Below are 27,269 nucleotides of genomic sequence, written 5' to 3'. Positions count from 1 at the left end.
GAATTTAAACCATGTGGTATCCCCTTGTTCTGTCCGAACAACTGCCTCTTGATCTATGTAAAGGTTCCTCATGAGCACAATTAAGCATTCTGGAATTCCCATTCTTTGCAATGTAAAATATATGTGTGTGTGTGTGTACACACACTTTGTATTTTCTTTGGAGAGAATGAAAAAGTGGCACTCTAACTAAAATAAATACATATTAAATAAGTGCAATACTGCACACTCATATTTAATGCTCACTGGATTACTGAATTTAGAGACCAAAAATTATTAGAAAAATCCCTGTTATCATTTCTTGTATTCTACCTGTAGCTTCTTATAGGTGATATTTTACCACAGCTAATATAAGAATTATCAATGCCTTTGAATTGTGATGTTGGCAAAGAATGTTGAAAATACCATGGACTACCAGAAGAACGGAAACCCTGGTGGTGTAGTGGTTAAGTGCTACAGCTGCTAACCAAAGGGTCGGCAGTTCGAATCCGCCAGGTGCTCCTTGGAGACTCTATAGGGTAGTTCTACCCTGTCCTATAGAGTTGCTATGAGTCAGAATCAACTTGACGGCACTGGGTTTGGTTTTGATTGGACCAGAAGAACAAACAATTCTGTCTTGTAAGAAGTACAACCAGAAAGCTTCTTAGAAGCAAGGATGAAGAGACTTTGTCTCATGTACTTTGGACATGTTATCAGGAGACCAGTCCCTGGAGAAGGACATCATGCTTGGTAAAGTGGAGGCTCTGTGGAAATGAGAAAGACCCTCAATGAGATGGATTGACACAGTGGCCTCAACAACAGGCTCAAATATAGCAGTGATAGTGAGAATGGCACAGACTAGGCAATGTTTTGTTCTGTCGTACATAGGGTGACTGTGAGTCAGATCTGACTTGATAGCACCTAACAATAATAAAAAACGTAACAATATCTCTGGCTTCATTTTTATAATGGTTTAGAATCACTAAAAGGGTTTGGGGATTCATCACAGAGGAAATGAAATATTAGAAAATATTTGGCTATCTTATTTGTGGAATGTACAATATTGGTTGAATTTCTAAAGTGCTATAAAACTTGTACTTTATCTCTCAAATAAGTGAGATGGGGAAACTGAGTATTCCTTACCTTAGACTGACCCCTGGATTCTGGTATTTTAATATTATTTTTGCTTCACTCCTTTAAAATAGATAAATAATATCTTTGGGGAAATATTTTTTCCTTCCTTTATTCTCCACACTAAAGAGTAAAGAGTACATACTTGGAACTCAACAAATATTAATAATATAATAACACACTCAAACTTACCAAAAAAACAAACAAAACCCATTACTGTCCAGTCTATTCTGACTCATAGCGACCCTGTAGGACAGAGTACAGCTGCCCTATAGGATTTCCAAGCAGCGGCTGGTGGATTCGAATTGCTGACCTTTTGGTTAGCAGCCGAGCTCTTAACCGCTGTGCCACCAGGGCCCTACTCTAACTTTAGAAAATTTTATTTTTTTCATCATGTATTTTGGAATCTGGATATTAACTTGCAAATAGTTCCCCAAATTGGCTGCAGTACAGTTGAGTGATGATTTCAAATGGGTCTCTTATTTTAGTTATTGAAATGTCTTTTTCTTTCTTCTTCATGTTTTTTTAGGAGCGTCTTCTCCTCTCCTTGCTGCCAGCTCATATAGCCATGGAAATGAAAGCTGAGATCATCCAGAGGCTACAGGGCCCCAAAGCGGGACAGATGGAGAACACCAACAACTTCCACAACCTGTACGTCAAGAGGCACACCAATGTCAGGTATGCAGCCCTGTGCGTAGTTGTCAGCAAGTCTGTTTGCCTGATGGTGATGTTTTTTTAACTGGTGTGCACACATTACAACATGATGGCATCTCCTATGTAACTGTCAATTCTTTGCAAGTAGAGTATTTACTGCTCTGCTCACATGTATGCTGCCTTCATATGAGGATAAGGAAATAAGATCCTCTTTACTTTATTGGATTAAGGTACCCTTTCACAGTCCTACTCTCTGTGACTTGCCATCAGCCACAGAAGGGTGAGAGGTGGACCTTAAAGATCTTATTCTGGACCTCTGCAGTCAGATCTCATGCATCTATGAAGTCTAGGATGCTAGGTGTTATGGAAGCGTTGAAGGGAAAGTTAGTGGGCTCTCTAGCATAAGGAACGAGGACTCAAGATGAGCTTTTCTGGGATGGGGACTCTATGAAGCCAGTACATTGCAGGGAATCTGCATTCTACTCCCATCAGGGATGCTGGGCTTCTGGGATATGACCAACCAGCAACCAGCATGACAAGAGATTGATGAACACCTTCACGAATTTACAAGGGGTGGTCACTGCTGCTCCTCTGAGGCTGGCATAGCCATACCTACTTCCCAGGGAGCCATTCCTGGGATCACATGCCTGGAAATGAATGTGTTAGCAGCATGGGATTGTAGCAAGGAAGGAGAAGGGTGTGGGCGTCCACCTCCCTAAGCTCTCTGCGGCAGCCTGAGGGGCACTCACTTGCATTGGAGAGGATGCACCTGCTCCACATGTCCCAGCTCAGACAGAGCAAGGCAGGTACAGACCATGGTGCCCTCATTCATCCGCATTTTCTGTGTCACTCGCCTTCCCAGTATTCCTCCTTGGGTTTACTCTTCCATCCATTGGGTTATGTTGAAGTTGTGATTTTCCTTTTAGCTGGGTATCTCACTAAGCAATCCCATATATGTCTGACCTCATCCATCAGGTCCCGATGTTGTTAGATCGGCTGCCAGACCAGGTACCTTGTCACCCCCTCCCCAGGTTGATGGTCCAATGGCAGCAACGACAGTAACAGCTCTGCTTTGTTGATCATCTGCTAGAATTGGAACCCAGGCCTTTTTACCCCAAGTCCCGGCATGATGCTGCTTTCTGCTCTGGTTACTTCAGGGCAACAGTGTTCGAAGTTCACTAATAGAAACAAATTCACTGTAATTGAAACACATCGCTGGGACAAATACCGTTCTGACACCAGATGTGCAAAGGATATATACCACTGACGATATACACAGTCCAGGCACACGTAACTGTAAATGGACAGTAAGTGGTTAATATCCAGCAGGTGATAACAGAAAAAGCAGTTGCATGTCAAGTAGTATAAGGAAGTCCCTGGAGAAGAACATCATGCTTGGTACAGTAGAGGGTCAGCGAGAAAGAGGAAGACCCTCAACGAAATAGACTGCCACAGTGACTGTAAATGGGCTCAAGCATAGCAAGGATTGTGAGGATGGAGCAGGACCAGGCAGTGTTTCCTTCTGTTGTATATATGGTCCCTATGAGTTGGAACCGACTTGATAACCCCAAACTACAACAACAACAAGGAAGTTCCCTTGGATAATAAAATGTTGCTGCTATTATTTGGAATAATAGAAAAAAAAAAAACTAAATGTATTTACAGAAAGGTCACGGATGTTAAGGAATAAAATGGTTTAAATCACTGGCCCGCCTTCAGGCTTTCTGCATGATGACTACAGAATTAAATAAAGCAAGATTTATAGCACCTGACAAGGTGCAGTGCACTACTAAGAGTGCCTGCCTCCTTACCTGACTGAAATTTTGCAGCTGCCCTCTTATCTCAGGAAATATTTTGAAGTCACTTATTAGGTATTCGAAGCATGTAAAGCTGAATGCAGCTTTGTCTAAATAGGGTCACGGGGTAGCTTTAAGTATCTGATACAATGCAGGAACAAATGTTGTCATTGTTAGCTGCCATTGAGTCAGTTCTGACTGATAGCAACCCTTATGCACAACAGAATGAAACACTGCCTGGTCCTGCACCATCCTCACAATTGTTGCTAGGCTCGAGCCAATTGTTGCGGCCACTGTGTCAGTCCATCTGGTTGAGGGTCTTCCTCTTTTACACTGACCCTGTATTTTACCAAGCATGATGTCCTTCTCCAGGGACTGATTCCTCCTGATATGTCCAAACTATGTGAGATATAGTTCCTCCATCCTTGCTTCTAAGGAGCATTCTGGCCAAACTTCTTCCAAGACAGATTTGTTCGTTCTTTTGGCAGTCCATGGAATATTCAATATTCTTCACCAACACCACAATTCAAAGGCTTGCATTCTTCTTCTGTCTTCCTTATTCATTGTCCAGCTTTTGCATGCACAGGAAGCACTCGATCTCTATAAGCAACTGAAGACACCATCAGCCTCATATAGTTAATGAACTGTTGTACTCGTGGTGTCTGTATTAGTGATCAACATCTCTGTAAAGCATCACACCAAAATTCAGGTGCTCAAAACAACAATGAACATTACCTCACTGTTTATGTGGGTTAGAAATTTGGGGATGGTTTTCTGGGTGTTCTGGCTTAGTGTGTCTCAGAAATTGCAGGATGACATCAGCTGTGGCTGCTGAAGGATCTGCTGCTCTCACCTGTGTAACAGGTTATGTTGGCCATGGGCTGGAGGCCTCAGTTCTTCATCACTTGGCCTCTACATAGGCAGTTGGAGCGTCTTCACAACATGGCCCCTGGCTTCCATCAGAGCAGGACATCCAAGAGAGAGCTAGATTGAAGCCACATGTCTTTTATGACTTAGCCTCTGAAGTCACACTTCGGTAGTTTCTGATGTATCCTATTGGTTACACAGGACACTTCCACCCAGGGTGGGAGGAGATTATATAGGGGCATGAATCCCAGAAGGTTAGATCACTGGGGCCATCTTGGAGGCTGACTACCAAACTATGTAAGAAAAAATTTGGTGAAGAAAATCTCAACTGCCTTGGTTTCTCTCACAAACTGCCTAGAATATGTTTGTAGGCTCCAGGAACTGAAGGAATACCAATTGAGATGTTTCAACAAACAGATGCAGCACTCAAAGTGCTTGCTCATGTATGCCAAGAAGTTCGGAAGATAGCTACCTGGCCAACCGACTGGAAAAGATCCGCATTTCTGCCTGTTCAAAGAAAGGTGATCTAACCAAATGCAGAAATTATCGAACAATATTATTAATATCCCAGGCAAGTAAAATTTTGCTCAAAATCATTCAAAAGTGGCTACTGCAGTGCGTGGACAGGGAATTGCCAAAAATTCAAGCCAGATTCAGAAGAGGACGTGGTACCAGGGATATCATTGCTGATATCAGGTGGATCCTGACTAGAAGCAGAGAAAACTAGAAAGATGTTTACCTATGTTTTATTGACTATGCAAAGACATTCGACTGCGTGGATCATAACAAATTATGGATAACATTGCAAAGAATGAGAATCCCAGGACACTTAATTGTGCTCATGAGGAATCTGTATGTAGATCAAGAGGCAGTCATTTGAACAGAGCGAGGGGATACAGCGTGGTTTAAAGTCAGGAAATGTATGCCTCAAGGTTGTATCTTTTCACCATACCTATTCAGTCTGTATGCTGAGCAAATAATCCGAGAAGCTGGACTATATGAAGAAGAATGGGTTATCAGGATTGGAGGAAGACTCATTAACAACCTGCATTATGCAGATGACACAACCTTAGTTGCTGAAAGTGAAGAGGACTTGAAGCACTTACTGATGAAGATCAAAGACCACAGCCTTCTGTATGGATTACACCTCAACATAAAGAAAATAAAATCTTCACAACTGGACCAATAAGCAACATCGTAATAAACGGAGAAAAGATTGAAGTTGCCAAGGATTTCATTTTACTTTGATCCACAGTCAACACCCGTGGATGCAATAGTCATGTCAGAAGACACATAGCATTGGGCATATCTGCTGCAAAAGACCTGTTTGAAGTGTTGAAAAGCAAAGATGTCACCTTGAAGACTAAGGTGCTCCTGACCCAAGACATGGTATTTTCAAGTGCCTTATACACATGTGAAAGCTGGATAATGAATAAGGAAGACTGAAGAAGAATTAAAGCCTTTGAATGGTGGTGTTGGCAAAGAGTGGACAGATCTTTCTTCTTTCAAACAAGGATGGTGAGACAACATCTCACATACTTGGGACATGTTATCAGGAGTGATCAGTCCCTGGAGAAAGACATATGCTTGGTAATGTAGAAGGTCATCAAAAAAAAAAAAAAAAAGACCCTCAATGAGATGGATTGACACAATGGCTGCGACAGTGGGCTCAAGCATAACAATAGTTGTAAGGATGGCGCAGGATGGATCAGTGTTTCATTCTGTTGTACATAGGGTCACTGTGAACTAGAACCAACTCAAGGACACCTAACTACAATAACAAGTAACAGGTTGCATCAACCAGAATTATCTTCCTAAAGGGATGGCGTGGTCCAAGTCTTGGAAGCATTTCCTTCCTGTGTGACTCCTTATTGTGCTATGCTTCCTCTACCATAGGCTCCCCCAGGCTATGCACATGCTTTCACAGTTGTCTGTTTGTTTTCCTAGTCTCCCTGCTGCAAAATATCCTCTGGAACAGTTTCATATTTCTATAGCCAGCCTGTCTTGGGACTTCTTTGTCCACTACACATTTTACCACATGGAGTGCTGTCATGACACGAGCAAGAAGGAAATGGACTCAGCCACCCGTGCCCGCACTTTCTCTTCCTGTGCTGCTTTAGGACAGGCCTTCCTTCCCTGAGACCACAGAATGGATTCTTCCTTCTGGACCATTGCTTAACTTCTGTTATCCTCCTTCTCCCAGGGAGCAGGGGAAAAGTGGAGTTGAGTTTAGGGCATCGCAGGGATAGGGTGGAGAGCACAACGGCCCCATCAGCTCAGGAGCAATCTTATTCTCCACCCTTCCCTGAGGTGAAGCTGCAGCCTTGTGCTCAGCAGAAGCACAGGGAATAAGACTGATGATAGAGAGCAGGCTCTGCTTGGCCCAGGACCTTTCTTATATTCTATTCATGGTACGTTTTAGCCATGACACATTTGCTCTCTGAATCTCAAACTGTCAGCAGGCCTTTTAGATTTCATTGTTATTGTTAGGTGCCATCAAGTTGGTTCTGACTCATAGTGACCCTACGTACAACAGAATGAAACACTGTGGGTCCTCTGCCATCCTCACAATCGTTGCTATGTTTGAGCCCATTGTTGCAGGCAGTGTGTCAATCTGTCTCGTCGAGGATCCTCCTCTTTTTCACTGACCGTCATCTTGCCAAGCATGATGTCCTTCTCCAGGGACTGATCCCTCCTAATAACGTGTTCAAAATATATGAGACAAAGCCTTCGCCATCCTTGCTTCCAAGGAGGACTCTGGGTATATTTCTTCCAAGACAGACTTGTTCATTCTTCTGGCGGACAATGGTATATGCAATATTCTTCACCAACACCACAACACAGTGGCATCAGCTCTTCTCCGGTCCTCCTTATTCATTGTCCAGCTTTCACATTCCTATGAGGCGATTGAAAATACCATGGCTTGGGTGAGGAGCACCTTAGCTTTCAAGGTGACATCATTGCTTTTCAACACTTTAAAGAGGTCTTTTGCAGAAGATTTGCCCAATGCAATATGTCGTCTGATTTTGTGACTGCTGCTTCCATGAGTGTTGATTGTGGATCCAACTAAAGGAAATCCTCGACAACCTCAGTCTTTTCTCTGTTTATCATGAGGTTGCTTATTGTGAGAATTTTTGTTTTCTTTATGTTGGGTGTAATCCATACTGAAGGCTGTAGTCTTTGATCTTCATCAGTAAGTGCTTTAAGTCTTCTTTGCTTTCAGCAAGCAAGATTATGTGATCTGCATATCAAAGGTTGTTAATGAATCGTCCACCAATCCTGTTGCCACATTCTCCTTCATATAGCCCAGCTTCTGTAGACTTCATTATATGGCCTTTATATAAATCATGAATTTACAATTGTTTGGGAAATGTTGTAATGCACACGCTGGTGCTCTGTTCACCTATTCTTACCCCTCGAGGTCAGCTGAACAAGGACAAAAGTTACAGGAACCTCTAATTTGTCACCACTAGTCTATACTCCCCACATATACTCCCCACAAAAGGAGGCTACACAGTCATTAACCCAGAGTGACTCCCCTGGCCTCCCACTCTCTAATATTGTTGTCAGGTGCCGGCCAGGCAGTTCTGACTCATAGTGACTCTGTGCACAACAGAACGAAACACTACCTGGTCCTCCGCCATGCTCACAACCACTGCAATGCTTGAGCCCCTTATTGTAGCCACCGTGTCTATCCATCTTCTTGAGAGTCTTCCTCTTTTCTGCTGACCTTCTGCTTTACCAAGCATGATGTCCTTCTCCAGAGACTGATCCTTCCTGACAACAGGTCCAAAGTATGTGAGACGTAGTCTCACCATCCTTGGTTCTAAGGAGCATTGTGGTTATATTTCTTCCAAAACAGATTTGTTTGTTCTTTTGGCAGTCCATGGTATATTCAATATTCTTCACCAACACCACAATTCAAAGGTGTCAGTTCTTTGGTCTTCCTTATTCATTGTCCAGCAAGCAAGGTTATGTCGTCTGCATAATAAAAAAAAAAAATGCAGATTGTTAATGAGCCTTCCTCCAATCCTGTTGCCCCATTCTTCTTTGTATAGTCCAGCTTCTCGAATTATTTGCTCAGCATACAGTTCGAATAAGTATAGTGAAAGGATACAACCCTCACATGCACCTTTCCTGACTGTAAACCATGCAATATCCCCTTGATGTGTTTGAACAACTGCCCCTTGATCCATAGTGTTCCGGAATTCACATTCTCAATGTTATCCATAATTTGTTATGATCCACACATCCAGATGCCTTAGCATAATCAATAAAACACAGAAAACATCTTTCTTCTATTCTTTGCTTTCAGCCAGGATCCATCTGACATCAGCAATGATATCCTTGCTTCCCCATCTTCTTCTAAATCCAGCTTTAATTTCTGGCAGTTCCATGTTCATGTACTGCTGCAGCCACTTTTAAATGATTTTCAGCAAAATTTTGCTTGCATGTGATATTAATGATATTGTTCTGTAATTTCTGAATTTGGTTGAATTACCTTTCTTGGGAGTAGGCATAAATATGGATCTTTTCCAGTCAGTTGGCCAGGTAACTGTCTTCCAAATTTCTTGGCATAGATGAGTGACACTTCCAGCACTGCATCCATTTGTTGAAGCATCTCAGTTGGTATTCTGTCAATTCATGGAGCTTTGTATTTTGCTAGTGCCTTCAGTGCAGCTTGGACTTCTTTCTTATTACCATCGGTTCCTGATCATATGCTGCCTCCTTAAATGGTTGAACGTTAATCAGTTCTTTTTGGTATAGTGACTGTGTATTCCTTCTATCTTCTTTTGATGCTTCCTTCATCATTTAATATTTTCCCCCATAGAATCCTTCAGTATTGCAACTCGAGCCTTGAATTTTTTCTTTAGTCCCTTCAGCTTGTGCGATGCCATGCATGTTCTTCCCTACTATCATTATAATACTTTACTTTGTCTTCTCTAGCTGCCCTTTGAAATCTTCTGTTCAGCTCTTTTACTTCATTGTTTTTTCCTGTTACTTTAGCTACTCAATGTTCAAGAGTAAGTTTCAGAGTCTCATCTGACATCCACTTAGGTTTTTTCTTTCTCTCCTGTCTTTTTAATGTCCTATTGCTTTCTTCATGTATGATGTCCTCCTATAACTCCTCTGTTCTTCATTCATTAGTGTTCAACATGTCAAATCTATTCTTGAGATGGCCTCTAAATTCAGGTGGGATGTATTCAAGGTCGTACTTTGGTTCTTATGGACTTGTTATAATTTTCTTCAGTTTCAACTTGAACTTGCATATGAGTAATTGATGGTCTAATCTGCAGTGGGCCCCTGGCCTTGTTCTGACTGATGATACTGAGCTATTCCATCAGCTCTTTCCACAGATGTAGTCCATTTGATTCCTGTGTATTCCATCTGGCGAGGTCCCCGTGTATAGTTCTTGTTTATGTTGGTGAAGAAAGGCATTTGCAGTGAGGAAGTCCTTGGTCTTGCAAAATGCAATCATGCGATCATTCTGTTGCCAAGGCCATATTTTCCAATTACCAATCCTTCTTTTTTCCAACTTTCTTATTCAATCACCAGTAATTGTCAATGCATCCTGATTGTATGTTTGACCAATTTCAGACTGCAGAAGTTGGTAAAAATCTTTAATTTCTTCATCTTTAGCCTTAGTAGTTGGTGAGTGAATTTGAATAATAGTCGTATTAACTTGTCTTCCTTATAGGCATGTGGATATTATCCTATCACTGACAGTGCTATACTTCAGGATAGATCTTAAAATGTTCCTTTTGAGGATAAATGCAATGCCATTCCTCTTCAGGTTGTCATTCCTGGCAGAGTAGATCATATGATTGATTCAAAATGACCAATACCATTCCATTTCAGTGCACTAATGCCTAGGATATCAATCATTATGCATTCCATTTCATTTTTGATGATTTGCAATTTTAGATTCATCCTTTGTACATTCCAGGTTCTGATTATTAATGGATGTTTGTAGGTGTTTCTTCTCATTTTAAGCCATGCCGCATCAGGAAATGAAGGTCCCGAAAGCTTGACTCCATCCACGTCATTAAGGTCAACTCTACTTTGAGGAGGCAGCTCTTCTACAGATTTTGAGTGCCTTCCAACCTGAGGGGCTCATCTTCCAGTAATATATCAGACAGTGTTCCACTGCTATTCATAAGGTTTTCACTGGCTAATTCTTTTCAGAAATAGACAGCTGGGTCCTTCTTCCTAGTCTGTCTTTGTCTGGAAGCTGAGCTGAAACCTGTACTCCATGGGTGACTCTGCTTGTATTTGAATACCAGTGGCATAGCTTCCAGCATCACAGCAACACACAAGCTGCCACAGTATGACAAACTGAGATGCGTGGGTGACACTCTCTTATGCACCCCCACAATCTCTCCCTGGATCTCTATTCTCTAATTCATCCACAGTATAATTCCCCTGTCCCCGACTCTCTAATTCACACTAGAGTGACTATCCCTGGTCCCTCACCCCCAGTGTGACTCTCTTTGGCCCTCCATTCTCTGATCTGCCTGCACAGTCTTCCCCATAGCCTCTTGCTGTTTTCCTTCATAGCGCTTATTAACACTTGGACCTTAACATTTATTGAGCATTACTTGTTTAACGCATTGCCCCCAGCCAAACTCTGAGCTTCATGAAGATCCACGTATCTACTTGGTGTGGCAGGTAGAAAGCACTCCAAAATCGTTTTTAAGGCAATTTTTATTCCTTTTTTTTTCTTTGAATTAATGAGAACAGGATTTGATTTTTGTTCTTTTGTTTCTTCTATTTTAGGCATTCTTATAACGTAAATCCATATGACAATTTAAGTAGACACATGTGTATTGATTATCAATATTATGGCAGTGCCATGAACTACCAGGTAGGCACCACATACACAGAGAGGCTGGTACCAAGGGGGAAAGTTGGGTCTGGAGGAGCACCAAGAATGGAGAAAACCCATTGCCCAACCTTCTCTTCTCCTGTTAACTCTCCGTTTGTATTTGTTTCCTAGGCTGTCATAACAAGTTACCGTAGACTCGGTGGCTTAAAACAACAAATTTATTTTCTCATAGTTCAAGAGGCCAGAAGTCCAAAGTCAAGGTGTTGGCAGGGCCATGTTCCCTGTAGGGGAAGATTCTTCCTTTCTTCTTCCAGCCTGTGGTGGCTCCTGGCAATCCTTGGCATGTGGCAGTATCACTCCAACTCACCTTCCATCTTCTGATGGCCTTCCTCTCTCTGTGTCCCTATTTGGGTCTTCTTTTCTTTGTCTCATAAGGATACTCATCACTGGATTTGGGATCCACCCTGATCCGGGATGATCTCATCTTGAGACCCTGGCCTTAATTAACACCAGAAGAGGCCCTTATTGCAAATAAGTTCACATTCTGAGGTTCCAGATGGATATATCTTTTGGGAGGACACCACTCAACCGCTACATCATCTTAGTTATAAAAAATTCATAATTAAGTTATAAAAAGTTAAAAAAAAAAGTAAATATGTAGACAAGTGTAGCAAAGTATTCATGCATTCCCTATTCAAAGAAGTGACCTTTTCTCATGAAAATAAAAATATAAAATATGCAAAAATTACACTTTATATGGGAAAAATCATTTGGCTTCCTTTATGAGTATAAACTTGCAAACCCTGTTCTTTCCCCCATTCCCGCAGCATCTTGTACGCTGACATTGTTGGGTTCACGCGGCTGGCGAGTGACTGCTCCCCAGGAGAACTTGTCCACATGCTGAATGAACTCTTTGGGAAGTTTGATCAGATTGCAAAGGTGAGTATTACAGAGCACTGACTGCTCCGAAGCTACACAAAGGCCGTGCTGACTTTCACTCTGCTCTTTTTTCAGTTTTTTTGCTTTCTCAGAAGAGTCTCCTTTAGCAATTCTGCTCATAAATTCACTGGATTCATTTGCCATTGAGTCCCAATGAATCTCACACCTGTGTTAGGAAAGAGAAATGACATTAAAAAAAAAAAAAAACCAGTGCCGTCGAGTCGATTCCGACTCATAGTGACCCTACAGGACAGAGGAGAACTGCCCCATAGAGTTTCCAAGGAACACCTGGCGGATTCAAACTGCCGAGCCTATGGTTAACAGCCGTAGCACTTAACCACTACACTACCAGGGTTTCCGAGAAATGACATAGCATATGATAATCACATATTGTCATCTATTTTTAATACTTCTGCTTGTGTGAATTCAACACATTTATGATAAATATAGAGCTCTTGGATGGTACAAATGGTTAAGCGCTCCACTACTAGCCAAAAGGTTGGCAGTTCGAACCCACCCAGAGGTGCCTGGGAAGAGAGCCTGGCAATCTGCTTCAGAAAGGTCACAGCCTTGAAACCCCTATGGAGCACTTCTAATCTGCACACGTGAAGTCGCCATGAGTCCAAGTCGACTAACAACAGCAACAACATGATAAACGCAATTAAGGAGATGAGATTCAATTTGCAAATCTCTCTGCACTGTTCCATCTTAAGGTCCTCTTTAAGGTGTCTGCGTGCCAAGGGGGAGGTGGTGGTAAAATCATGTCCTCTCACCCGGTTGTACGCTTCGTGTACTCACAGTGTTAAGCAGCAGTTCGGAAACACCCCGAAATAGGACTCCATTGTTGTTGCTGTTGTTAGTTGTGTTCAAGGTCTGTACAACAGAAGGAAACATCGCCCAGTCCTGCACCATCTTCAAAATTGTTGTCGTTGTGTTTGAGCCCATTGTTGCACCTATCGTGTCAATCCATCTCATAGAGGGTTTCCCTCATTTTAGCTGTACCTAAGCAGGATGTGGAAACCCTGGTGGAGTGGTGGTTAAGTGCTATGGCTGGTAACCAAACAGTTGGCAGTTACAATCTACCAGGCACTCCTTGGAAACTCTATGGGGCAGTTCTGCTCTGTCCTATAGGGTCTCTCTGAGCTGGAGTTCGACCCGACAGCCATGGGTTTGGTTTGGTTTGAAGTAGGATGTGTACCTTCTGTCTCAGCCCTTTACTTACTAGCATCTCATTTTTGTCCCTTCACCCTTGTGGCACTTGACTAAAAATATTAAGAACAGTGCGTTCTGTGTCTTTCTTACTCATCTAGTACTGCTATAACAGAAATGCTGTAAGTCCATGGCTTTAACAAACAGAATTTTATTTTCTCACAGTTTAGGAGGCCCGAAGTCCAAATTCAGGGCTCAGGCTCTAGGAAAAGGCTCCCTGTCAATGTAGGCTCTGGGGGAAGGCCCTTGTCTCCTTCTGGCTTCTATTCCTAGGTTCCTTGGTGATCATGTGGCGTGTATCTTCCGCGCTGTTTGGGCTTGCATGTTTAATCTGCACTTTTATATCTCAAAAGAGATTGATTTAAAACATACCCTGTACTAATACTTTTTTTTTTAATTTTTAATTTTATTTATTTATTTATATACTAATACTGCCTCATTAATACAACGAAGGGAACTCATTCCCAAATGGGATCAGATTTACAACTCATATTTTGGAGGGACACAATTCAGTCCACAGCAGTGACATATGCTCACTTAGGGAAATTTCAAAGATACGACGTCATCTAAAATCATTCTAGAGCTTACTTATTGGAGTTATTGTTGTTGGTGGGAGCATTGATGAAAAAAATGTTCTCTTCCTTGCCTGCCCTTTATTTTTCATAAAAAAAAAATTCTGGTCAGCCCAATCCTTTCTTTGAATTATTCCCAACAAGAGAGACTTCGTTAAGCCAGTTAAAATTAGTTATTTATGTATAGAAGAGTTAGTCATAAATTTAACTCACTGTGAAATATAGTTCACGGAAACAACACAAACAATTCTGGCCCAGCCTTTTAGGAAGAAGCCTGGCTGTCTGGTGTCACCATAGTCACTCTTGTGTCAAGCACCCCAAGAGGTGTCTTCTGCTTTCCAGCTGACCAGGGCAGTCATGCGGGGGACCTTAAAAATCAATACATGTGCAGCGTCGCTTCCTTTCTTTACCAAACCAGAGGACAAGGTGGAGTTTATGGGTGCTCAATTTTTTAGCAAAAGAAAGATTGAAACTTAAATAATATTTCAAGAGCTTGAATTTATAAAAGATCATCTTTGTTGGACTACCTGGTCATGTTAGGGGAAAAAAAAAACATACCAATCTACTGGGCAGGTTTGATGACATCAATGACCACACCTCCGCTTGGAACTTTTAAAGTAGTGCTCATTTGTGCCATGTGCAAAGTCCCCAGTGACTGACCTTAGAGGCCCCTAGCAATTCCCATCCAGAATACATACACACACACATTCCCTGCAGGACCCTGAATCTTGGATCTGAATCTTGGCTGAATCTCGGATCTACAATCAAGGCGAAGACTTCAGTAGCACCAGATGACAATAAATCCCGCTTTGCCCTAACCCAACAGTCCGTGGAGGATGAGGGGCAAATACCTTCCCTCTCACCATAAAATAGCCAAGACAGGGAGAAGTCTTCCTACCACTACCCTCCGTACTGGGACTCTCTTGGGTTACTTAGAGGTGCTCCATGTGACATCCTGATTCCTGTTGCAATAAAGGAAAGTCCAGGGAGCATCTGAGTCCAGTCTCAGTAGCTCGTTCCATCCACTGTTGGTCAGAGGGCCAGCATGCTTTGGATATCAGTTCCTGGCTAATCACTGAAGAATACGGGATGGAGAGTGTCTTAGGCAAACAGATGGCTTGGTACACTGGGTGAATACTATGTAAAGCAAATAACTTCAAGCTCATGAACTCAAAATCATTGCCCTTTCACTGTTATTAGCCCTAGTGTTTTCTAGGCTCAGAATACGTATTCAGGAAGTATGGGAGGGAAGTAGTATTAATAAATAATTGTTTGCCTTTGTATTATTTATGGTATTGTTACCAGAAATTACTAAACACATCGTTTCGAGTGCCACAAATAAGCATGAAGGTACACCTTAGCTTGTGAGATCTCTACCAGACGGGGAGGACGTGCCCAAAAGCTTCAGCAAACTCAGCATAAGAATAAGATATGATATTCACTTTCTTTTTTCAAATTTATTCAGTTTATACATAAGCCTGTGCTATTGTTAGGGGCAAAATCTGTGTTTTACACATCTTTGTTTTTTATTTTTTTTGTTTTAACGATGAGTCCATAAGCTGGTTGAAAAGGTTAGGAACCGATGTAGAATTGATGCATAAGAACGCAGCTGATTTAAATATTGTAACATGAATACAACCCAGGCAAGAAAAACAAGCAGGGTTTGTAGACCTTTATAGTAAAAAGGTTTAGCCTAAGACCAGAATTAGGTTTTAAATTACGTGGCAATGTTGAAAGGTGGCCTATTGTATTGTGGAGATGTTTATCAGATGTTAAAATAAAGGAATAAGTAAATGAATAAAACCATGAGCGTAGGAAGGAAGGACATGCAGTTCACAATAAAACTGGGTCCTGCTCGTCCTTTTGTACCTGGGAGGGTTTGCTGCTTTTCTGTTTTATTTCACTGTCGGTGTTTGAGGGGGTTCTGACTAATGGGGAAGACCCTATCGTTATACTACCCTGCTCTTAGTAAGTATAAATCGTTCCAGAACATTCTCTGGATTGATTTTTAAAAAGGTCACTTTTGTTGGACTACCTGGTCACGTTAGGAAAAACATACCGATCTGCTTGACAGGTGTGACAGTCTCCATGACTGCATCCCCACCTGAGATGTTCTTCTCCTTCCTCCCCTTTTCCTTCATTCTTCCTGCTTTGTCCTGTGGGTGTGTGGGTGAGGGTGGCTTGTCCTTGTCAGGGAGTGAGGGGAGACCATTAGTTTTGATGTCTCCTTAGCTTGGCCCTGTTGCCTGTAGCAGTGATGGCAGAATATCTCTGGATGGTATTTGTGAGTCCTCGCCACAACATAAAAGCCTCATGCAACTGAAACTCCATGGTTTCCTCTTCCAGGAGAACGAATGCATGAGAATAAAGATTCTAGGAGACTGCTACTACTGCGTGTCTGGCCTCCCCATATCACTCCCCAACCACGCCAAGAACTGTGTGAAAATGGGATTGGACATGTGCGAAGCCATCAAGTAAGTGCTTAGTCGGATCTTTTTAAACCTAAGGACACCGCTGAGTTATAATTCTCACCCGCCCTCTTCTATCTTCCAGTCTACTGGTAAGTGCAAATAGAAATGTGTGGAGACCCATTGACTGGCGTGTGAGTAACTGTCCAAGTAAGAGCTCTGGGCATGTTTTATGTTGTTGTTATTAAAAGCCTGACATGACAACAGAACTGAGTTGGAAATTTATGGGAAGGGATGGCTTTGTTGGCTTTCAAAGGTGAGCTTTTTTTGTTTGTTTTCATTTCAATGTATTCTTTCATCTTAAGAAAACATCTGCCCTTTCAGCACCTCCTTGATTTTTAACAAGCAATATGCTACCCACAGATCCTAAAAGATGAAGTCGTGTTTACCACTAGAGTGCAGTCAGTGTAAAAATCCACTCCAAAATCACTTCGTCTACCTAAAAACATGCACTTCTGTGAGTTTAGTTTCAGGTTATATCTTTTTTGTGTTACACCTATAGACTCTGTATAATTCTAGAGATGATTGCTGGTATGGAATAGCCATTACCATCCACAAGCACAGAGTGAAGGATAAGGTAGAGAGTTCGTTTTTATTAGCAGCACCATAGCACACCCTTCTGGAGTAACGCCCTTCTCAGAAGCCAGAATCGTTTTCAAAAATGATACAACTTTTTGATTGCTGACTGCCCAGTTGAAAGATTTTAGCTGATGGGATTTTTTTTCTTTTTTATTGTAAACTACAGACAAAAATGAGAGAAGGAGAGGGAAGAGGAGGGGGAAGGAAAAGAGGAAAGGGGAAAGGGAGAGAAAGAGGAGAGGAGGGGAAGGAAGGAGAGGGGAGAGAACAACTTCCTGTACTTTTTTTTCAGGATGCAATTTATTTTTCCATAATGAGCCTGTTGCTTATCATTTTTATCAGTTAAGCATGGCATACACGCCTATGTCATTTTGGAGGTTGTCATAGTTCCTGGTACTACAATACCACCTTCAGCCTCTTCCTCCTTAAGCTACTGTTATCAGCATCATTCCCCCTCCACACTGTCTTGTGAGTAACCAGGTAACGAGGGACAACTTCCTGTATACATCTTTTATGATGACATTTGATAACTGAGGGATGTACTTGTCTGGCAGAAATAAATTGTCATTGCCATGCGTTTTCATCCCCTTCATTGAAGCCTCTTGTGTCTCTGTTAGAGAGTAGGTGGCAGGGTCCCAGAGTATTTTTTAAATAATTTTTTTTTATGGTGCTTTAGGTAGAAGTTTACAACAGCAAATTAGTTTCTCATTCAACAATTCATACAAAAATTGTTTTGTGACATTGGTTGCAGTCCCTGTGGTGTGTCAACACTCTCCCCTTCCCTACCCCGGGTCCCCGTTATCAGCCATCCATTTTTCCTGTCCCTTCCTGCCTTCTTGTCTTTGTGTCCTGGCAGGAGTTGCCCATCTGGTCTCCAGTGCATGATTGAACTAAGAAGCACGTTCCTCACGTGTGTCGTTGTTTGTTTTATTGACCTGTCTGCTTTTTGGCTGAAGGATGAACTTTGGGAGTGGTTTCAGTTCTGAGTTAAAAAGGTATCCAGGGGCCACAGTCTCAGGGGTTCCTCTAGTCTCTGTCAGACCAATAAGTCTAATCTTTTCCTTTTTTTTTTTTTTTTGTGAATGTGAATTTCGTTCTACATTTTTCTCCTGCTCTGTCCTGGACGCTGTATTGTGATCCCTGTCAGGACAGCTGGTGGTGGTAGCCAGAAACCACCTAGTCGTTCTGAGCTCAGGCTGGTGGAGGCTGTGCAACTTGTGGTCTCGTAGTCCTTTGGACTAATATTTCCCTTGTGTTTTGGGTTTTCTTCATTCTCTTTTGCTCCAGACAGGATGGGACCGGTAGCTATAGCTCAGATGGCCGTTCACAAGCTTTTAAGACCCCAGACACACTACTCACCAAAATTGGATGTAGAACATTTTCTTTATGAACTTTGTTATGCCAGTTGCCCTAGATGACCCCCGTGACCATGGTCCCAAGTCCTCAACCCCAGCAATTCAGTTCCTCAGGGAAGTTGGATGTGCCTATGAAGCTTCTATGACTTTGTCTCGGTCAAATGGTGCTGACTTCTCCTACATTGTGTACTCCCTTTCCGTTCACCAAAGTTAACACTTATCTACTATCTAGATAGTGATTTCCCCTCCCTGACCCTCCCTTCCCTCATAACTATCAAAGATTGTTTTTTTCTGTGTGTAAACCTTTCCCTGAATTTTTATAATAGTGGTCTCCTACAGTATTTGTACTTTTGTGGTTGACTTATTTCACTCAGCATAATACCCTCCAGACTTGTCCATGTTGTGAGATGTTTCCCAGATTCATCATTGTTCTTTATCATTGCATAGTATTCCATTGTGTATATACCATAATTTGTTTATCCATTCATCTGTTGATGGGCACATAGGATGTTTCTATCTTTGTGCTGTTATAATGCTACAGTGAACATGGGTGTGCACATGTCTATTCATGCGATGGCTCTTATTTCTCTAGGACATAGTCCTAGGAGTGGGATTGCTGGATCCTATGATATTTCCATTTCTGGCTTTTTAAGGAAGTGTCATATCATTTTCCACAATGGTTGTATCATTTTACATTCCCACTAGTAGTGCACAACTGGACCAATGAGCAACATCATGATAAACAGAAAAGATTGAGGTTGTCAAGGATTTCATTTTACTTGGATCCACAATCAACACCCATGGAAGCTGCAGTCAAGAAATCAAAAGACACATTGCATTGGGCAAATCAGTTGCAAAAGACCTCTTCAAAGTGTTGAAAAGCAAAGATGTCACCTTGAAGACTAAGGTGCACCTGACCCAAGCCATGGTGTATTCAGTCATCTCATATGCATGTGAAAGCTGGACAATGAATGGAAGACCAAAGAAGAATTGATGGCTTTGAATTATAGAGTTGGCAAAGAATATTGAATATATCATGGACTGCCAAAAGAACGAAAAAGTCTGTCTTGGAAGAAGTGCAGCCAGAATGCTCCTTAGTAGCAAGAATGGTGAGACTGTGTCTCATATATTTTGGACATATTATCAGGAGAGATCAGTCCCTGTAGAAGGACATCATCCTTGGTAAAACAGAGGGTCAACAAAAAAAAAAGGATGACCTTCAATGGGATGGATGGACTCAGTGGCTGCAACAATGGGCTCAAGCATGGCCATGATTGTGGGGATGGCACAGGACGGGGTAGTGTTTTGTTCTGTTGTGCATAGGGTCACTATAAGTCAAAGTCAACAGCAGCTAACAACAAAAACAACACCGCATAATAGTTGCAATCTCCCCACAGCCTCTCCAGCATTTGTTATTTTCTGACATTTGATTAGTGTCAGTAATGCCCAGGTGAGATGGTATCTCAGCGTAGTTTTGATTTGCTTTTCCCTAATAGCTAATGGTTTTCACGGGCTAATGCTTTTCAGAAGTGGTCTGCCGGGTCCTTCTTCCTAGTCTGTCTTAGTCTGGAAGCTCAGCTGAAACCTGGCCTGGTATCTGAATACCGGTGGCATAGCTTTCAGCATCACAGCAACACATAGCCCGCACAGTACGACAAACTGACAGACACATGGGGGTCTAATCAGAACCTGGAATGTACGAGGTATGAATCTAGGAAAATTGGAAATCATCAAAAATGAAATGAAATGTATAAACATCGATATCCTAGGCATTAGTGAGCTGAAATGGACTGGTATTGGCCATTTTGAATTGGACAATCATGTCGTCTACTATGCTGGGAATGACAACTCAAAGAGGAATGGTGTTGCATTCATCATCAAAAAGAACGTTTCGGAGGCGGGGCCAAGATGGCGGACTAGGTAGACGCTACCTCGGATCCCTCTTGCAACAAAGACTTGGAAAAACAAGTGAATCAATCACATACATAACAATCTACGAACCCTGAACAACAAACACAGATTTAGAGACAGAGAACGAACAAATACGGGGAAGCAGCGACTGTTTTCGGAGCCTGGAGCCAGCGTCCCAGTCAGGTAACCTTGGCGCCGGGCTTAGGTCTGGGCCCAGGAGAGCTGAACTCAAAATCTTGTGATGGCGCAAACAAGGGGCGCAGCCCTACCCCCCTGAACTGACCCCGGGAGGGGGCCCAGCCGGTCCGCGCTTGCGGCGTGGCGACGCGGCTGGTGGGAGAAATCCCAGGGAGGCAGTGACCGGTTTTGGAGCCAGGAGTGCAGCATCCCAGCCGGGGAACCTTGGCGCCGGGCTTTTGACTGGGCGCTGTCACGGCGCAAGCATGGGGCGTAGCCCTAATGCCCTGAACTAACCCCAGGAGGGGACCCAGCCGGTCCGCAGAGGCGGCACAGCGATGCGGCTGGTGGGATGAGAAGTTCCCGGGAGGCAGCGACTGATTTTGGAGCCGGGAGTGCAGCGTCCTAGCAGGGGAACCTTGACCCTGGGCTTTGGACTGGCAGCGGAGGATCTGACCATGGCTTCAGTGGGCCAGACCCTCGGGGGCAATCTCCACACAGCCAGCACACATACGCAACATGCCCCTCAGGAATCTCAGATAAAATAGTCATTCCAAGCAAGATAAGCAACTTTGGCTATATTCCGGGGTGCTACTCTCCTGTTTCTCTGAACCCTCCCCCACCCTTCCCAGGCGGCTTCATTAACATTGGAATTTCCTGAGCCAGAGGGAGAATGGCTCTGGCTCCGCGGCGGCTTTGCTTTTCCCTTTTTTTTTTTTTTTTTTTTGGTCTTTTCCTAACCCATTCTTCCGGCCTGAGAGAAGGAACCACAAAAAACCCAGGGACCAAAAATCCATCCCTAATTGGACTAAAAACACAGAAACAGCTACAGCCAAGCATATATGATCCAAATCTCGGACTTTCATCCTTACAGGGAACAAGGTGGTGGTTATAATCCAAAGGCAGTTCTGATAGGGATCTGACTGCATTTTTTTTTTTAGCGGATTTTCTGGAAAAACAAGTTTCCCAGGTCTGATATCTCTGCTTATTCAACAGAGCCCTAACTGACCCACAACAGGGAACTGAGGGCTGAAGCTCCCCCCAGACCACCTAGCCTCTTGCCTTATGGGTCTAAGGAGGGTGACACCTACCAATCAGTAGAGGTACTTGCACTGGGGGCCTAAGGTACAGCTGCAGTGCCCTCCCACCAAGGTGCTACAGGAATAGAGACGCACCTACCTCACTGACACTTGGGGGAAGCTGGTGAGCATCCTGCCCCCCCGGAGGGTGAACCCCAGCTGCTAATAGAATCTGATGCACACAACTATCACCACTACTTCTCGAGGTGGATAGGTGTTAGGGTGCAGCACACACTTGATGACCCAAAATCAGATTCTACTCAAGAATAGTGAATAGACTCAGGCATATATATCTGGCAACAGCCCAAACCAGCTGGTAATAGGTCATAAGTAAGTCAAGGGCTACAACAAACAAGACAGCACAATCTAGTAGCCCATCCACGTACATTGAAAGAAAACAAAACAAGATAAGTCTCAGTGAGCAATTACAAAATAAACCACTACTATATCTTAGTGATGGCTCGGAGACAGAAGTCGATATCAAACCACATAAAGAAGCAGACCATGACAGCTTCTACAACCTCCCAAACAAAAGAATCAAAATCTTTCCCAAATGAAGATACAATCCTGGAATTATCAGATACAGAATATAAAAAACTAATTTACAGAATGCTTCAAGACATCAGGGATGACCTCAGAAATGAAATAAGGCAAACTGCAGAAAAAGCCAAGGAACACACTGATAAGACAGTTGAAGAACTCAAAAAGATTATTGAAGAACATAGTGGAAAAATTAATAAGTTACAAGAATCCATAGAGAGACAGCATGTAGAAATCCAAAAGATTAACAATAAAATTACAGAATTAGACAACGCAATAGGAAGTCAGAGGAGCAGACTCGAGCAATTAGAATGCAGACTGGGACTTCTGGAGGACCAGGGAATTAACACCAACATAGCTGAAAAAAAATCAGATAAAAGAATTTAAAAGAATGAAGAAACCCTAAGAATCATGTGGGACTCTATCAAGAAGGATAACTTGCGTGTGATTGGAGTCCCAGAACAGGGAGGGAGGACAGAAAACACAGAGAAAATAGTTGAAGATCTGCTGAAAGAAAACTTCCCTGACATGATGAAAGACGAAAGGATATCTATCCAAGATGCTCATCGAACCCCATTTAAGATTGATCCAAAAAGAAAAGCACCAAGACATATTATTATCAAACTTACCAAAACCAAAGATAAAGAGAAAATTTTAAAAGCAGCCAGGGAGAAAAGAAAGGTCTCCTTCAAGGGAGAATCAATAAGAATAAGTTCAGACTACTCAGCAGAAACCATGCAGGCAAGAAGGGAATGGGATGACATATACAGAGCACTGAAGGAGAAAAACTGCCAGCCAAGGATCATATATCCAGCAAAACTCTCTCTGAAATATGAAGGTGAAATTAAGATATTTACAGATGAACACAAGCTTAGAGAATTTGCAAAAACCAAACCAAAGCTACAAGAAATACTAAAGGAAATTGTTTCGTCAGAAAACCAATATCAGATACCAGCACAACACAAGGTCACAAAACAGAACATCCTGATATCAACTCAAATAGGGAAATCACAAAAACAAATTAAGATTAATTAAAAAAAAATGCTCATAACAGGGAATCATTGAAGTCAATACATAAAAGATCACAATAATCAAAAAGAGGGACTAAATACAGGTGGCATACAACTGCCATATGGAGAGCGATACTAGGCGATATAGGACAATACAAGTTAGGTTTTTACTTAGTAAAATAGGGGTAAATATTAAGGTAACCACAAAGAGGTATAACAACTCCATAACTCAAGATAAAAGCCAAGAAAAACATAACGACTCAACAAACATAAAGTCAAACACTGTGAAAATGAGGATCTCACAATTTACTAAGAAAAACGTCTCAGCACAAAAAAGTAAGTGGAAAAATGAAATTGTCAACAACACACATAAAAAGGCATCAAAATGACAACACTAAACACTTATTTATCTATAATTACGCTGACTGTAAATGGACTAAATGCACCAATAAAGAGACAGAGAGTCTCGGACTGGATAAAGAAACACGATCCGTCTATATGCTGCCTACAAGAGACACACCTTAGACTTAGAGACACAAACAAACTAAAGCTCAAAGGATGGAAAAAAATATATCAAGCAAACAATAAGCAAAAAAGAAGAGGAGTAGCAATATTAATTTCTGACAAAATAGACTTTAAAGTTAAATCCACCACAAAGGATAAAGAAAGACACTACATAACGATAAAAGGGGCAATTGATCAGGAAGATATAACCATATTAAATATTTATGCACCCAATGACAGGGCTGCAAGATACATAAATCAAATTTTGACGGAACTGAAAAGTGAGATAGACACCTCCACAATTATAGTAGGCAACTTCAACACACCACTTTTGGAGAAGGACAGGACATCCAGTAAGAAGCTCAATAGAGACACGGAAGACCTAATTACAGAACTCTCCACCCAACTGCTGCAAAGTATACTTTTTTTTCTAGCGCACATGGAACATTCTCTAGAATAGACCACATATTAGGTCATAAAAAAAACCTTTGCAGAATCCAAAACATCGAAATATTACAAAGCATCTTCTCAGACCACAAGGCAATAAAACTAGAAATCAATAACAGAAAAACTAGGGAAAAGAAATCAAATACTTGGAAACTGAACAATACCCTCCTGAAAAAAGACTGGGTTATAGAAGACATCAAGGAGGGAATAAGGGAATTCATAGAATGCAACGAGAATGAAAATACTTCCTATCAAAACCTCTGGGACACAGCAAAAGCAGTGCTCAGAGGCCAATTTATATCGATAAATGCACACATACAAAAAGAAGAAAGAGCCAAAATCAGAGAACTGTCCCTACAACTTGAACAAATAGAAAGTGAGCAACAAAAGAATCCATCAGGCACCAGAAGAAAACAAATAATAAAAATTAGAGCTGAACTAAATGAATTAGAGAACAGAAAAACAATTGAAAGAATTAACAAAGCCAAAAGCTGGTTCTTTGAAAAAATTAACAAAATTGATAAACCATTGGCTAGACTGACTAAAGAAATACAGGAAAGGAAACAAATAACCCGAATAAGAAACGAGAAGGGCCGCATCACAACAGACCCAACTGAAATTAAAAGAATCATTTGAGATTATTACGAAAAATTGTACTCTAACAAATTTGAAAACCTAGAAGAAATGGATGAATTCCTGGAAAAACACTACCTACCTAAACTAACACATTCAGAAGTAGAACAACTAAATAGACCCATAACAAAAACAGAGATTGAAACGGTAATCAAAAAACTCCCAACAAAAAAAAGCCCTGGCCCGGACGGCATCACTGCAGAGTTCTACCAAACTTTCAGGGAAGAGTTAACACCACTACTACTAAAGGTACTTCAAAGCATAGAAAATGACGGAATACTACCCAACTCATTCTATGAAGCCACCATCTCCCTGATACCAAAACCAGGTAAAGACATTACAAAAAAAGAAAATTACAGACTTATATCCCTCATGAACATAGATGCAAAAATCCTCAACAAAATTCTAGCCAATAGAATTCAACAACATATCAAAAAAATAATTCACCACGACCAAGTGGGATTTATACCAGGTATGCAAGCCTGGTTTAATATTAGAAAAGCCATTAATGTAATCCATCACATAAATAAAACAAAAGACAAAAACCACATGATCTTATCAATAGATGCAGAAAAGGCATTTGACAAAGTCCAACACCCATTTATGATAAAAACTCTTACCAAAATAGGAATTGAAGGAAAATTCCTCAACATAATAAAGGGCATCTATGCAAAGCCAACAGCCAATATCACTCTAAATGGAGAGAACCTGAAAGCATTTCCCTTGAGAACGGGAACCAGACAAGGATGCCCTTTATCACCGCTCTTATTCAACCTTGTGCTATAAGTCCTAGCCAGAGCAATTAGGCTAGACAAAGAAATAAAGGGCATCTGGATTGGCAAGGAGGAAGTAAAATTATCTCTATTTGCAGATGACATGATATTGTACAGAGAAAACCCCAACGAATCCACCAGAAAACTACTGAAACTAATAGAAGAGTTTGGCAGAGTCTCAGGTTATAAGATAAACATACAAAAATCACTTGGATTCCTCTACATCAACAAAAAGAACATCGAAGAGGAAATAACCAAATCAATACCATTCACAGTAGTCCCCAAGAAGATAAAATACTTAGGAATAAATCTTACCAAGGATGTAAAAGACCTATACAAAGAAAACTACAAAGCTCTACTACAAGAAATTAAGGACATATTTAAGTGGAAAAACGTACCTTGCTCATGGATAGGAAGGCTTAACATAGTAAAAATGTCTATTCTACCAAAAGGCATCTATACATACAATGCACTTCCGATCCAAATTCCAATGGCATTTTTTAAGGTGATAGAGAAACAAATCACCAACTTCATATGGAAGGGAAAGAAGCCTCGGATAAGCAAAGCATTACTGAAAAAGAAGAAGAAAGTGGGAGGCCTCACTCTACCTGATTTCAGAACCTATTATACAGCCACAGTAGTCAAAACAGCCTGGTATTGGTACAACAACAGGCACATAGACCAGTGGAACAGAATTGAGAACCCAGATGTAAATCCATCCACATACGAGTAGCTGGTATTTGGCAAAGGCTCAGAGTCAGTTAGTTGGGGAAAAGATAGTCTTTTTAACAAATGGTGCTGGCATAACTGGATATCCATTTGCAAAACAATGAAACAGGACCCATACCTCACACCAAGCACAAAAACTAACTCCAAGTGGATCAAAGACCTAAACATAAAGACTAAAACGATAAAGATCATGGAAGAAAAAATAGGGACAACCTTAGGAGCCCTAAAAAAAAAAAAAAAAAAATTTTTTTTTTTTTTAGGAGCCCTAATACAAGGCATAAACCGAATACAAAACATTACCAAAAATGACGAAGAGAAACCAGATAACTGGGAGCTCCTAAAAATCAGACACCTATGCTCATCTGAAGACTTCACCAAAAGAGTAAAAAGACCACCTACAGACTGGGAAAGAATTTTCAGCTATGTCATCTCCGAGCAGCGCCTGATCTCTAAAATCTATATGATTCTGTCAAAACTCAACCACAAAAAGACAAACAACCCAATCAAAAAGTGGGCAAAGGATATGAACACACACTTCACTAAAGAAGATATTCAGGCAGCTAACAGATACATGAGAAAATGCTCTTGATCATTAGCCATTAGAGAAATGCAAATTAAAACCACGATGAGATTCCATCTCACTCCAACAAGGCTGGCATTAATCCAAAAAACACAAAATAATAAATGTTGGAGAGGCTGCAGAGAGATTGGAACTCTTAGACACTGCTGGTGGGAATGTAAAATGGTACAACCACTTTGGAAATCTATCTGGTGATATCTTAAACAGTTAGAAATAGAACTACCATACAACCCAGAAATCCCACTGCTCGGAATATACCCTAGAGAAATAAGAGCCTTCACACAAACATATAGGCACACCCATGTTTATTGCAGCTCTGTTTACAATAGCAAAAAGCTGGAAGCAACCAAGGTGTCCATCAACAGATGAATGGTTAAATAAATTGTGGTATATTCACACAATGGAATACTACACATCCATAAAGAACATTGACGAATCTCTGAAACATTTCATAACGTGGAGGAACCTGGAAGGCATTATGCTGAGCGAAATCAGTCAGAGGCAAAAGGACAAA

General features: G+C 41.5%; 1 protein-coding gene across 3 annotated transcripts in view; it reads left to right on the top strand.

The window, feature by feature from the left end:
- ADCY2 (adenylate cyclase 2) overlaps positions 1 to 27,269 on the top strand; it is a 527,505-nt gene that overhangs the window by 336,575 nt on the left and 163,661 nt on the right. For all 3 annotated transcript variants that reach the window (XM_049860641.1, XM_049860650.1, XM_049860633.1), the window contains 3 exons: positions 1,637 to 1,785; positions 12,078 to 12,189; positions 16,317 to 16,444. In XM_049860641.1, the coding sequence (XP_049716598.1) occupies positions 1,637 to 1,785; positions 12,078 to 12,189; positions 16,317 to 16,444 (389 nt within the window). The remainder of the gene's footprint in view (positions 1 to 1,636; positions 1,786 to 12,077; positions 12,190 to 16,316; positions 16,445 to 27,269) is intronic.

Source organism: Elephas maximus, chromosome 2 (genome assembly GCF_024166365.1).
Source record: "Elephas maximus indicus isolate mEleMax1 chromosome 2, mEleMax1 primary haplotype, whole genome shotgun sequence".
Classification (NCBI taxonomy): domain Eukaryota; kingdom Metazoa; phylum Chordata; class Mammalia; order Proboscidea; family Elephantidae; genus Elephas; species Elephas maximus.
Note: the sequence above shows the minus strand (reverse complement) of the source record. Positions and strands in the feature narration are given on the sequence as shown.